This window comes from Condylura cristata, unplaced genomic scaffold (assembly GCF_000260355.1).
Source record: "Condylura cristata isolate star-nosed mole 26May11 unplaced genomic scaffold, ConCri1.0 scaffold00001, whole genome shotgun sequence".
NCBI classification, from domain to species: domain Eukaryota; kingdom Metazoa; phylum Chordata; class Mammalia; order Eulipotyphla; family Talpidae; genus Condylura; species Condylura cristata.
Genome location: NW_004567102.1, coordinates 9,513,795 through 9,527,632, shown reverse-complemented (window position 1 = coordinate 9,527,632; position 13,838 = coordinate 9,513,795). Strand labels below are relative to the sequence as shown.

At 41.4% G+C, this 13,838-nt stretch overlaps 1 protein-coding gene across 3 annotated transcripts in view; it reads right to left on the bottom strand.

The window, feature by feature from the left end:
* The window catches only part of GLTSCR1L (GLTSCR1-like), a 32,229-nt gene that overhangs the window by 14,494 nt on the left and 3,897 nt on the right, over window positions 1-13,838 (bottom strand). For all 3 annotated transcript variants that reach the window (XM_004673489.2, XM_012723908.1, XM_012723916.1), the window contains one exon: window positions 9,993-11,672. In XM_004673489.2, the coding sequence (XP_004673546.1) occupies window positions 9,993-11,672 (1,680 nt within the window). The remainder of the gene's footprint in view (window positions 1-9,992; window positions 11,673-13,838) is intronic.

Below are 13,838 nucleotides of genomic sequence, written 5' to 3'. Positions count from 1 at the left end.
AAAAAAAAAAAAAAACTGATGAATTATCTTGATACCACGTAACTTTATAAAACACCCTCAAGAGCTCAGAACTCTTTATATAGCAATTTTGTCCTCAGTAGTGCTGTGAAAGAAGACAGTACAAATTAGCAAGATGATATTTACCCAACACCAGGCATTTGCTAAATGAGGAAGACCATCTGGCTCTGCTCAGCTCACACTCTCCTTTGGAGGGCTTTTTCCCTAACTGGAACAAAGGCCTGGTATAGAACTTATGGAGGCCCTACGTGGCCACTTTCTCATGTTGCCCACCTGGTCCCTGGCCATGGCTTACTGAATAACATCTGACTCAGATTCTTTCCCCTGGGCATTTAGAGTGGTGGTGGTGGTGGTGGGGATGGTATAAGGGCAGCAGTTCTCAAATGCCACTTTATAGATGCGTTGTATCAAGATCATCTAGGGAGCTCCTGAAAGACAGTTTCTGAGTTCCATCCACAAAGAGTGATTGAGAAATCCAAAGTGGGACTTCGGAACGTACAGCTTTTAAATGGTATAGATTTGAATGCATTGCTAAGTTTTGGAAACCAGTGCATTTATAAGTCTCTGTTAAAAGCTTCTGATAGTTATAACTCAAAGTACTGTGAATAAGACGTTTGGGTACCAACTGTATAGACAGCGCTGTGGTAATACTTTTCCTTTCTTTTTTTTTAATATACACTAGGGCAAGTTTATTATTAAAAAAAAAGGAAAGAAATGGACACTTCTGCAGACACAAGTGGGAAGAAAGCGCTGCCTCTAAAAGGGAGGTTTGTTTAAGAAGACAGCAGCATCGACACAGGCGGCAGGAGAGCTGCCGTGGCAGTTCCCTTTGAAAGCTTACTGTCCAGAAAACGCCCAGGTCCTTTGAAGCATAATCAACCAGCGCCCTGTAATTATGGTGTCCAGTCTCCACTGGACCCACATGACTGTCCAGCAGTCCATCCCTCCTGCCCCCACCAGCAGCTTTACTCATCTTCCACGGAATGCTATTTCATTATCTTCAAACCCTGTAAGTCATGTATTCATTCAATTTTCTACTACCAGAACTATACCTTACCTGCACCGCTATGAAACCTTTTCCCAAACTCTTTGCTACAATGGGAGAGGAGTCTTTCCTTTTTTTTCTACAAAGAATCCCACCAATGCTCTGGAATTTGTGTCCTTTCCCTTCCTATTAGCATATATATATATAAGTTCAGTCCTTCCCTATATCTTAAAAAGAATACCCAGATGCACTGTACAACATGATGACTACAGCTAACACTGTTGTGTGATATATAGGAAAGCTACTAAGAGTAAAACCCAAGAATTCTCATCACAAGAGAAATTTCTCATTTTCTTTTTATTGAACTATGAAAGATGGATGTTAGCCAAGCCTACTGTAGTAATCATCTCATAATATATGTGACCCAAACCATCACACTCTGTACCTTAAATGTAGACAGCAGTGCATGTCTGTTATTTTTTAATAAAACTGGGGAAAAGTTCCCTCGACCCCACATATCCTTGTAGCTATTGTGCTATCAGTTCATTTTTCTGAAAGTGGTCTGCACTCATTATATTCCTTCCACACACTCTTCATTCTTTTGCAATCTGGCTTCTGCCCAGCTCATTCCATGGAAACAAGTCTTACCAAGGTCAACAACTGCCTGCATGTTGCCAAACCTGTGGGAACATTCCAGTTCTTACTTGCACTGACTTCCCAGTGTCACTCTGCTCTATGGACTGCTTCTCGCCTGCCTGCAACATCCTCTTGGCTTCTAAAATGCCTGAACCCTATTTACTGTCTTTCTCCTCTCTGGAACATTCTGAGCCTCATTTGTGGACTCTTCTTTCTGTCCTTACCCTAAATCTTCAGGCGATTTAGGGTTTTCTTCTGACTGCTTTTTCTTCTCTTGCTTTCTCTGATCTATTTTATTCACTCTCACTTCTTCAAACATAATTTATATGATGATCAATGTCACTTTGCCCATACCCCAGTCCTATGTTTCTCTTATACATATGTCTGTTTGTCATCTAATTTGGTTATACTCAGGTGCCTCACACTTGACAAACATGTCCTACATTTAAATCAACAACTTCCTTTCAAACCCATTTCTTCCCATGGCCTCTATCTCAGTGAACCTGGGTGTCACTGCTAGGAGCCTGTGAGAAGTCATAACTATTCCTTCAGTCTAGTCAATCAGTAGAAAGTTCATCTGTTCACCTAATCTAGTCCTAATCACTCCTCCCCGTGTCTACTGCCATGAGGCTTGTGCAGGTCCTCATGTTTAGTGTTTGGATTGTGACACTGGCCCTTAATGTGACACACAAGCTGCACGGTTGCTCACCCTTCCCACCTGAACTGCCCACAGCAAGGAAACTTGTTTTCTTCCCCCTGCAGAACCACAGTCTCATGGTTCTTAGCATTTGCTGTTTCCACAACCTGAACACTTCACCATCTGCCTGGATAATTCTTCCTTCTTGCTCAGCCACTCTCATTCAGAAACCACTGTCGCGTGGACGCTTCCCCAGTAGTCCCATCTGGGTCAGAGGTGCCTTGCCTGAGCCTGGCACGCTAGGCTACTTCTACCAGGCCACATCAAACTCTGCCCTGGGGCTGTCAGCTTATGTGTCTGCACCTGCCCTGGAACAGGTGGTTGTTTCCTTGGGAATTGGCTCAGGGCAGGCTGTGGAAGATACTGAAGTGCTGTTGAATCTATCAATCAGCGAAGGAAACAGTTGGCACAGTAAGTGATTATGTACCTTGTGGGCAGCACAAAAAGAAGTCACACAGAGAAGAGATCAACAGAAGGACTAAAATTGGTTTCATTTTTCCAGGGGCCTTGAAGGAGGGAAGCCTTTAGGCCTGATAGGACAGGACTGTCAATGAACTAAGGCTCAAGGCTCACAAGGATGCACTTTGGCCTGGCTAAGGTGGAAGGTTTCAGCTGAAGAACTTAAATGGCCACGCAGGGGTTAGCACTTTCTGGGCCGGCAAGAAGCTCCCAGATGATCGGTTCAGATCCATTTTAGAAAGATTAACGTACTGGAAATCTGCTTTAGGGAGAGGCCAAGCCAGATTAGTCACCCAGACAATTGTTTCAGTTGTCTAATTACTATGTTAAGGAGGGAAAGGGACTTGGAAGTCTAGTCCATTGGCTCTCCATTCTGCTTGCACTTTAGAATCACCTGGGGAGCTTTTCAAAAAATGCTGATGCCTAGATCCCTTTCTCCAGACTGTTTACATCAGAATGCATGGGAATGAGTTCTAGGCACTCACCAGTTTAAAAGCTCCCCAGGGAATTTTATTGCATAGCTCATTTACAGAAGAGAAAGCTGGGGCTTAGAGAATTTAAGATACAAACTTAGATCACAAAACAGACACTGGCAGAGGAGGACCTACAACGGCTCCTGCTTCTAACCCAATTTTGTTTCCCCCCTGATACGGTAGTCCCTCTTAAAGTTTGGTAGGGGTTTGGGTGTAGATCGGAGCGCAACTGGAAGCAGTATGGTCTAGTTAGCTAGCAGTTAATGGCTGCCTTTATAAGCAATTTGCCTATGCTGTCAGCCTCCATGTCCTTGACAGTGAAATGGGACAGTATTGCTACTTGAAGCCCCAGGGTAAGGACTAGAAATAAAGCACACAGCCCCGACATTGTGTCTGTTAACAGTAATATGACCATTATTTTCATTACATTGGAAAGAGTGGCTGTGAGACATCAAAGAAGAATTTGCAGGGTTTGCTAACTTATGAAAGGTATAAGGAGGAGAGGAAAAAACAAAAGCATCCAGATTTTGAAGTCTGGGTGTCTGAAAATACAGTGGTTCCATGGTAAGGTAGAATAGGCCAAGCCAGATGGGGGTGGGGTAGGGAGAAGGTGACAGAATTCAGTCTGATCACTCCCCCAAACTCAGACTTAAAAGGAGTGCAAGTACTACTCTCAAGAAATTTAAAATCCACTAAATCTTTTAGTGATCTCAGGCAATTTGAACTTAAAATAATTTATCTTTGTTTGAAAGGCTAAACTTATAAACAGACTCTTTTAATCACTAGCTGTGGAATACCAATCCTTTTGTAAGAAAGTTCAAATCCTGTAAATTACTCTCTGCATTAAGGGACTTAAGTTTACTGGGCTCCCCGGAGAGATGGTTGACTAAGTCAGCAACCAAGGTGATGACAGGCCATGCCTAAAACACCCTGTTTGGGGAAAGATTCAGAGTGGAGAGGGACGTGTGAACAGTAAGGAAGCTAGCTGCCCCAATTCCGGGCAGTAGAAGCCGCAAATAGAACAAGGAAAACAATAGACTGAAACACATTGAATACCAAAGGAATACACAGCTTCTGTATACATACAATAGAATACTCTGCAAGAACTTACATGTTTGGATTGGTTTCAAAATAATATTAGCCAGGGGGTGAGTGAGTAGGGTTTTGATGACAGATGAGAAGCCTTGAGTTGATAAATACGCAAAGTATTGAAGCTGAGCATGGGGCTCAATATTATTTTTCTACTTTTTTTTAAGTTTCTCATAATTTCTCATAATAATGTTTTTTTTTTTTTAAAAAAAGATGCCAAAAACTGAAACAAAACTGTGTTCAGTGTGTCACTCCCCCAAAAAGTAGAGGGGAGATGAAGCCTAAGCTCTTCTTTACGGAAAAGTCCCAGCCAATAACTGCAGAATGGCAAGTACAATAAGAAAACCAGCATTTCTCAACCACCACGTAATGATCAGCGCAGGCTCATCAATGGAGTCTCAAATCACTGGGCGGGCGGCTGGGAAACTGAACAGTTGCATGATCCCCAAGCTCCACCCCAGAGATCATTTCTTCTTTCCTAAGGGGACAATGCCCCTTTGAGAACTTTGAGGGGAAACCTGGCTGAGTCCACCTCCACCAAGTGATCACACTTAGATTCACTGATAGTGGGACAAAACCCACATTCTGTGCCTTGGCCGAACCACTTAGCCTGCGTCTATTCCTGGTGAAGCAGTCAGACGGCTCTACGCCCTGGGCCACTCTGAACTGGGCTGCTGCAGAATAGAGATGTGTTGACAAATAACACGGCACTCTCTGTCTCTGCAGTGAGATATTATAAAGAACTGACTGGTCTACTGGAAGAAATCTGATATAATTTTACTTAAGTTTTAGTGATAATTTTCTAAGGTGTGATAGTGACACTGTGTTAAAGAAGGTTCTTGTTAGGAAATACCTGCCAAAGTGTTTAGGGTTTATGGGTCATGATGTTGTCAACTTACTTTCTTCTTCTTCTTTAAAGATTTATTTTCTTTTTCATGCATACAAGAGCTGCGGTGTAGGCCATAGGTGCAGGGTGGGGGTTGTACGCGTGACAGGATTCAATAGAGATAGAGTTGGGAGCAGAATAGGAGGATCCACTGAAATACACTGCTGAAGGGAGCAGCAGGCAGGACAGGAGGGGTCTGCTGCACCCTGGCTGGGGATCGAACTCATGCTGCAGTGGCTATGATAGCTTCCTAGTGCTGAGACAACCCCTTGTGAGATCAGGGAGGCCCACAACTCACTTCCATAAAAAAAGAGTGTGCAAAAAAAAAAAAAAAAAAAAGCCTTGGAACAATAACAAAATTAGAATATTGTATTGTGTAGCAATAGTATCTTTTTTTTAAGATTTAAATTTTTTTTATGCATACAGAACTGGGGCACAAGCCATATCTCTGAAAAAAAAAAAAAAAAAAAGAGTGTGCATGTGAAGGTGTGTGTGTCTGAGGAGACACACACACACGGAGGAGCACATGTCCCAAACATCGACAGCTGGTAATGCAGGTGGATGGGTCTGCTGTGTACTCTTGCATTTTTTTTTTTGCGGGCCTAGAAGTTTTCAATCCATGAAGGTGGGTCAGGACTTAAGCTCATTCTGCAACAAGATCACATTGGCTGCCTGCAGACTACAGGGCAGCTAGGGACAGGAAGGAGGAAAATTTTTGACCATAGTACACATACCTTTCTGCATCTCTCTCTTTTTTTTTTAAAGTATAATTGACATACAATTTAGTGATTCAACATCTGTATACACCATGAAATGATCACCATAATATGTCTAGTGGTGGCCTCTTCTTAGACCTTTTTTGTATCTTCTGAATTTTGAATCTAATAAATGCTATCTATGTCAACAACAACAAAATTACATGGAAAAACTTACTCCTCTCTAATTTTAATCATTCATAGTATCAAACCTTGGTGAATTCAATTTCCACAAACAAACACCCAAGGCCCCTGAGGATGGTATTTTTGTTCATTACAAAATTCTATAAAGTATTTATAAAGAAATTTTACCTAGAAATTATAAAGCAAAAGTCACTCTAACTGCTTCTGGATGTTGGGGGTCTAAATGCTTTTTCAACTCAAGCTATACCCTAGACTGTGTTCTCCTTTGCTTTTATTGTTCTAGAAAATCTATAGCAGGAATGCACCCGACATAATGCAACTGACCTAGTTTCCAATACTTTTTTTTTTTTGCATAAAAAGTCACAAAAAATTACTGTGAAGCTTCCTGTTAAGACTTTTAGTCACCTTTGGATAACTGAAACTTCTGGGAATTAAAAAGAGTTTTTTCTTCTCCACTGAAGCATTATTCATTTATATAGCCCTCCCCAAAGGGGAGACAACTGTGCCGAGATGATTATATAAAATTAGTTATAATAAAAAACATAAAGCATGTCACTACATACTGACACAAGTGATTCTCACATTATATAATTAAGTAAAAATGTCTACTGTATATTGCAGGGAGATGATGCGTGTGCAATATCTGTGCTCTTATATGCAGGTGGTTTCTCTGGAAAAATAAAGAAACTAGAATAGTGGGGGCCTCAGGGAGGGAAACTTGGGAACTGCCTAATTTTAAGCCTAATATTAAGTCTAATTTTCACTCTAATCTATTTTGGAACCAATTATTCAAAATTATTTTAAAAAGCATAAATATAGTTTGATGAATGTGGCCCAGTATCATCTCCTTTACAAGGGATATGTTTTTAAAACCAGAAGGAAATAAGAATAACTTGTAATTCTACGGGTGGAAAAGTGCATCTCCTGCTAATCAAGTTCTGGTTGTTTTGTAAACAGGACCATTTTCTTCTTTTTTTAATTTGCCATATAGTCTCTCCTTTTAATTTGTCTAAAAGTAAAAGTAAAATGTTTATTAACTGTTTTAGATTTAAATGCATATTTTAAGTAGTTCACATTTAAGTGTCCACTTAAAACCATTTTGCAAACCATTTCCCAAATGTTTAATTACTTTTTGAAAATAATTTAGATGACAACATCATATACTTTTAGACACACAGTCTTAGTCTAATTAGTGATTTTCTGAAGTATAATTAGTAGTGTTCTTCACAGAGGGATGGACTGGTAATTCGCAAGTTATTTTCTGTATATTCTAGGATTGAGCAAGTAAGTCAATAAACTGTAGAGCTTGCTTTTCTTACTGACAGAACAAGAGCTACAAACATGGGAAAGGAGGGGACTTGAATAATGATACATTGGTCCTGGGTTAGAAGGATTAATGTGAACTATGTAAGATAGATTGATAGGGAGGTAAATAGCTATAGATGTTGAATACACAGAATTATGTGTAAGCCCCTGCTGAGACTACCCTAGTAAGAATAAATATTAGTGCTCAGATTTTGCTTCCCAATTGCTGCCTTTATGGGAAGGAAGAAGGCTCCTTAAAGAAATGGTTGATTCCAGGGTAGGGGCACAGAAAGCAAAAGATGAATAAGGAATTATCTTATTTTTTCAGAAATTAGAGTTCCTCCAAGCATGATGGAAACACGTCTGCTGGACCAGGAAGACAATTTGGAAGGTTAACTACTGGTCGTCAAATTAATTTGGACTGTAAGAATTCAAAACTTGGGCCCTCCCTGGTGGCACAAGGGGTTAAAGCACAGCACTATTACGCTAACCACAGCCACTGTGGCACGAGTTCAATCCCCGCCCCAGAGCTCACCCACATGGCGCGGCAGACCTCTCCTGACCTGCCCGCTGCTCCCCTCAGCAGCGTACTTTGTTGATCTGCCTGTTCTTTTCCCGACTCTGTCTCTGGTGAATCCTTCTATCCCCTACACCTCTGGCCTACACCCCAGTTCTGTATGCGTGAATACATAAATCTTTTTTTTTTTTTAAAGAATTTATAACTCACTGAATTAGATAAGAATTTATTAGTCCAGACTGATATAAATAAACATGTAAATATAGGGGGAAAGGAAAAACTCTTCTTTAGAGTAAAATGCCAACAATAAATGTAGAACCAGTGATAGAATTAGAAAATCTCTATTAGGCGAATGTCAACAGTAACAGCTGATTTAATAATAAATGATTTGGTGGAATAAACTATCACTGGAAGCTTAAGCTATTGATAGCATGTTTACTGAAAAACTACACAGCCTCAGTGCACATCTTAGAAGAAACTTGTTAACAGTGCAGCAGTGAGTGTCTTAAGCAATTTTTCGGTTAACACTGCAAATAGTCAGGCAAGGACACATTTCTGTGGCAAGCCTGCCTCTGAATCTAATCATGGGGAAACAGAGAAACCCGAACTGAAGGAGTCTATTACATAATAGGTCTATTTTCTTAAAAAATATCAAGGATGGCACACGGGTGATTTAATGGCGATGGGAAGCCCACAGGGATTACAACTGAGATGGGAAAAGGCACACAATGATGTAAAAATAAACTACCACATTAAAGTAAAAAAAATCAAGGTTTGGTCTCCTTGGTGGTGCAAAAGGTGAAGTTTCAGCACTGTGAAGCTATCAGCAGCCATTGCAGCATGAGTTTGATCCCCAGTCACGAGCTGACCCACATGGTGTAGCAGACCTCTCCTGTCCCACGTGTTGCTCCCCTCAGCAGTGTACTTCAGTAGATCAGCCTGTTCTGCTCCCCATTCTGTCTCTGGTGAATCTTCTCACCCCTCCCCACCACCTCTGACTACACACCCCTCTCCCACCTCTGACCTACAAGCCAGTTCTTATATGCATGAAAAAAAAAAAAAAAAGACATAGAGAAGCTTTTGAATACTTCAACCATGCAAGAGAAAAACAGTGGAAACAAAGGATTAAGGAAGGTAGGCCAAAATGTTAGGGTAAGGAATAATTCCTCCTAGGTGGGAAAAAGAGGTACTGGAAGAAATGAAACCATGGAGTATGCTCAGAATTAGAGGGTACCAGAAGCTAGAAGAGTCCAAGGATCTGAACATAAGGGAACAAAGCTGATGACCCTCGGAGACACTTTTGGATACATAGTCCTTATGCGGTTTTACCAGTTACCCAAAGAAATTTACTGGCACTACAGCAAGGTAAGAGCAGGCTGAGGCAGGTGGTCAGATGGTGGGATCCCTCCGTCTACCGACATCCCCTGGAGCAGGCCCGTCACCCACTGTTGAGTTATAGCACTTCCAGTCCCTGAGACTTTCTGGTTGGCACCTCAAAGTTTTCAGCACTTCGCTACCCAGCCTACATTTTCATGACCTGGGGCTTGCTATAGGAGCTAAGGAAATGATCTGAAATAAGCTTTCATGTTCAATGCCCATAATACCTTTCATTGAGTAATATATCCATTAATATATACTAACACTGGCTCTAATATCGAGTAGTTGTCAAGGACTATGCTAAGTGCTTTATGCAGATTATCTCAGTCCTCCCAGCTAGTCCATGGGCCAGTAGTTTCATTAGCTCCATTTCACCAATGAGGGAAAGTAAGTCTAGAGAGAGAAATTAATTTGCTCCATGGCGCAATGTTTAGATTCAAATCCATGAGTTTGAGTCTGGAGTCTCTTCTTAATTCCACAATGCTAGGCTGGAGGAAAAAATCTTAATTAAGAAGAAAAAAGGTCATCAATTACAAGCAAGGAATCTTACAACTAACAAACTTGGAGCCGCAGATTTATCTTACTAAACCCACATTCCCTTTTTTCCATTTGGTAATTACCTAAACTTTCATTTGATAAGGGGAGTGTTACCTGACAGAAGAATTGTTGCTGTGCTCCTGCTCCGGGGGTGTTACTGAAGGTGCTGGTAGATTTGGAAGAAGAAACTGGAAGACGATGAGACGCACTGACTGGTACTGGAGTCCTGTTTGGCTGGGCCAGCTGATCTCCCGTAAAGTTTGATCCTGACGCACCAGACTGAACCGCAGACCCAAGGCTAGGATGGGCAGTGCTGGACGAGCTGACAACAGGGAACCGGTTGGGCCCTGCCATGTTTGTCACCGGGGGCATGGAGGTGAAGCCCGGCCTTCCTTGGGAGACGCTGCTCTGCCCAGGGGACAGATGTAACACCGTTGGTGATGCCTGCTGCAAGGGCGTCTGTCCACTGACAATCTGAGGGGAGGCATGATTGACTATCACCGGACTTCCAGAGGAGGCGAACGTTTGCCCAGACACTAACTGGACGGCAGTATTCTGGTTGTTCAGCATCTGTCCAGAATATGGTTGGCTGGTCCTGAGCATGTTGGAAGAGTTTCTGTTCAACATGACATGCTCTGAGGCCACCTGTCCAGAAATGAGCTGAGATGGCTGAGTCTGCAGAAGTTGCCCATTTATGGTCTGAACATGGTGTACTGAGTTCGAACTGACCGAAAGGCTTGTAGGTATGAGGAACTGACTCTGGGGTGTGTGTGGCTGGCCCATGGGAGAGTGAATAACGATGCTACCCCCAGCACTGCTCCCCGCCTGTGAGGTGACTGGCTTTCTTGTGTTCTGCTGGTTGACAATGTTCACAGACATGTGTGGACCAACCACCGAGCCCTGGGGTGAGCTTGCAGAGGCAAAAGAGATGCCTTGCTGAACATGGTGCTGCTGTATTCCCAGATTGTTCACATTGTATGTACTCTGCTGACCCATCTGGACAGGCTTTGGCTGGATATTAATGGGGACTTTATTTGAATTTGGTGCAAGACCCCTCTGTATGATGATGTTATGCACAGGTAAAGATGTCTGGAAATTCGTGCTGTTAAATGGAACGGTGACAGGCTGTGCTACTGGGCTGGAGCCGGAGCTCCCAAACAAGGAGCTGCCATTAGGAGTCTGTCTATGAACCAGAAGTCCCCCACTCACATTTGGTGGGGCTTGCTGTCCGCTGCCCTTTAATATTATTTGAGATCCGTCGAGGTTATTAATAGTCATCATGGAAGGTTGATTACCAAATGATCCGATCAGCTGTATCTGACTAGAACCACTAATCTGACTGCTATTAGATAAATGCTGGCTGGGAACACTGATCCCCACATGTTGCATGAAGCCATGTTGCACACCCACTGTATTGCTCGCAAACGATGTTCCGACAGGCACGTGAGTCACCCCTATAGGTTGAAGCGTCTGACCTGAGTAATTAGAAACATTAGAAGCCTGAGTAAAGGATGCTGATGAAGAAGGATGAAGCTGAGCTTGTGCAAACTGTTGGCTTGAACCTATACTGGCATCCAAATATGCCTCTTCTGCCAAAGTCTGTTCAGTGATATTGGCCTCCTGCAAGGATTTCTGAAGAATGTCAAAAGGTTGGTCCTCACTGAGATCAGGGAGAGGAGAAGATTCAAGTTCATCTTCAAGAAACTGAAGGCTACTTGAAAGTGGCAGTCCATCACTGGGCCCTTCTCCAAGTTGGTTGCTTACCACCTTGAGGGATGACTTAGGATCAGCATTCTAAAAAAACAAGTAGTAAGTTACACACCAGAGTTGACCTTCCTTTCCAAAGAGAGTCTTAAAAAGAAAGCTAATCTCACTTTTGAATATGAATAGAGCACAACAGTCTGCTTCTTAGACACAACTCTCCCCACTGTTCACCTCATTTTGATACTAAATTTCCCTAAGGATGATGCTTAGTAATATTTTCGTAAGTATGCATTCATTGCTCTGTAAATTATTTTATAGGAAATAGACTGATATAGCTGAAGTTCACATAGACTGATGATAGCTGAAGTTCAGCTTCATTTTTTGAGATATTAGCACAGACTTTATTTTTCAGGATTGCTCCCAGGTCAAGACTTGAGTGGGACTCAGCCCAGTGTGTGTGTGTATCCAGGGTATGGCCACGTCTGGTTGGTACCCTGGCGTCTATGTAAGCTTTGGCAGCTCTGACTGTTGCTCTCCTGGGAGGGAATCCAGACTCAGTCCTGTCTTTCAAGGTTTCAAAACACCCCTAGGTCTAACCTCTACTCAATGCAAAACTAGTCCAGATAAAAGCAAGCTTCTCACATAACATGTGAATGGACATTTGATTTCCTAGCTGTTATTAGCTTAGTAAATGCTTTAAAAGCCACTTCAGTGTCCTGCTCAAAAGTTGGTCAATATTTATCAAACATTCTTAAGGTGCTAGTGTCTGTGCATAAGGAATCTTTAAGGAATAGGCATTCCAACTAAAGACAACACCAACAGAAAGGAATGTGGTCATTGGACAGTAGTAAGATACAGCCCACTGCTCAGCAGTTTTTCGTGGGACATGAAAGTTATGAATGAAAAGACAAGGAATCAACAGCTATTTAGAATAATGTGAAGACAATGTGAACTTAATACTACTGAACAGTATACTTAAAATGGTCAGGGTGGTAAGCTTCATGTTGTATATAATTTAATGCAATTAAAACATAAAGTTTTAAAAAAGATGAATAAGGTAGAGATGCTCAGCCTAGGTTAATAAGGTGTCAGGGGCCAATGATGGGAAGAACTAGATAAAAAAGTTTACAATAGTTCACTGACACCCACTCAATAATTTAAGTGGGGCTAATGTCTCACTCGAGTGGATGCTATCTCAAGATTTAAAGAATCATCTGAAAGAAAGTAAAGATTTTTTTTTTGCAGAGAAATACAAGGACAACAATGGCATCTCCTGAGTGATGATACAGAGTTTAGTGTTTTTACAAACAAAAATTAACAGACTATAGAGTTAAGTACTCATATTTTTCAGAGTTTTTAAAAAAATTATATTTAAAGTTTTAAAAAATTTCTACTTAAATTATTAAAAATTTATATTTAAAATAAAAAAAATATATTTCTGCTACACTTGACTTGATGCAGGACAAGTTTCCAATAAGTACATACTGAATGAAGCTGTCTAAAAAGATAGAATTAATGCTCATGTGGAAGGGGAGAGTTGGTAAACAGAAATCACTAATGTGGAAGAAGAGGTGAAATGTCTACTATGGGTTTAATGGAATCACATGAGCTATTACTCGTTCTAAGCGCACTTCAAAAATACCCCTAACTTATAGCATATCAGTATCAAGATTTTAAAGCTAACTCTACTATGTGGAGGAGTCTTATGTGATGTAATCTGACAAATCTTACACATATCTAGACAAATGAAATAGTGTCTGCCTTCTCAAGTCCTTTTTGGATATGATTTCATTTTATAGATGAAGAAAATCAAGGCTCTGATGATAAGTTACACTTACCAAGTGCAATGTGATTTCCAAGTGATTTCCACAGACTAGTCAATTAATTTTAGCCACCCTATGAAGGTAGCTCTACTAGTCTCCTGGTACGGAAATTGAAGCTTACAAAGACTTAGCGATATATCCAAGGTTAGGAAGTTAGGAAGTGTCAGGGTGAGGATTCAACACTTGGGCGGCCTGACTTTAGACTACTATGTGGTAGAACAAGGCGGTTGAAAAGATTAAAGTAATGGAGGCTAAACCACAGTAATTGGATAGGCAGAGCTCCTGTTTCCCCCAAGTCATTTATTTTATCCAGGTGCTCCTCCAACTTAAGAATGTGGGTAGGAGACGACCCAGCAACCCCACTCCTAGGTATCTACCCAAAAGACACAAAAACACTGATTCAAAAAGATACCTGCACCCCCATGTTTATTCC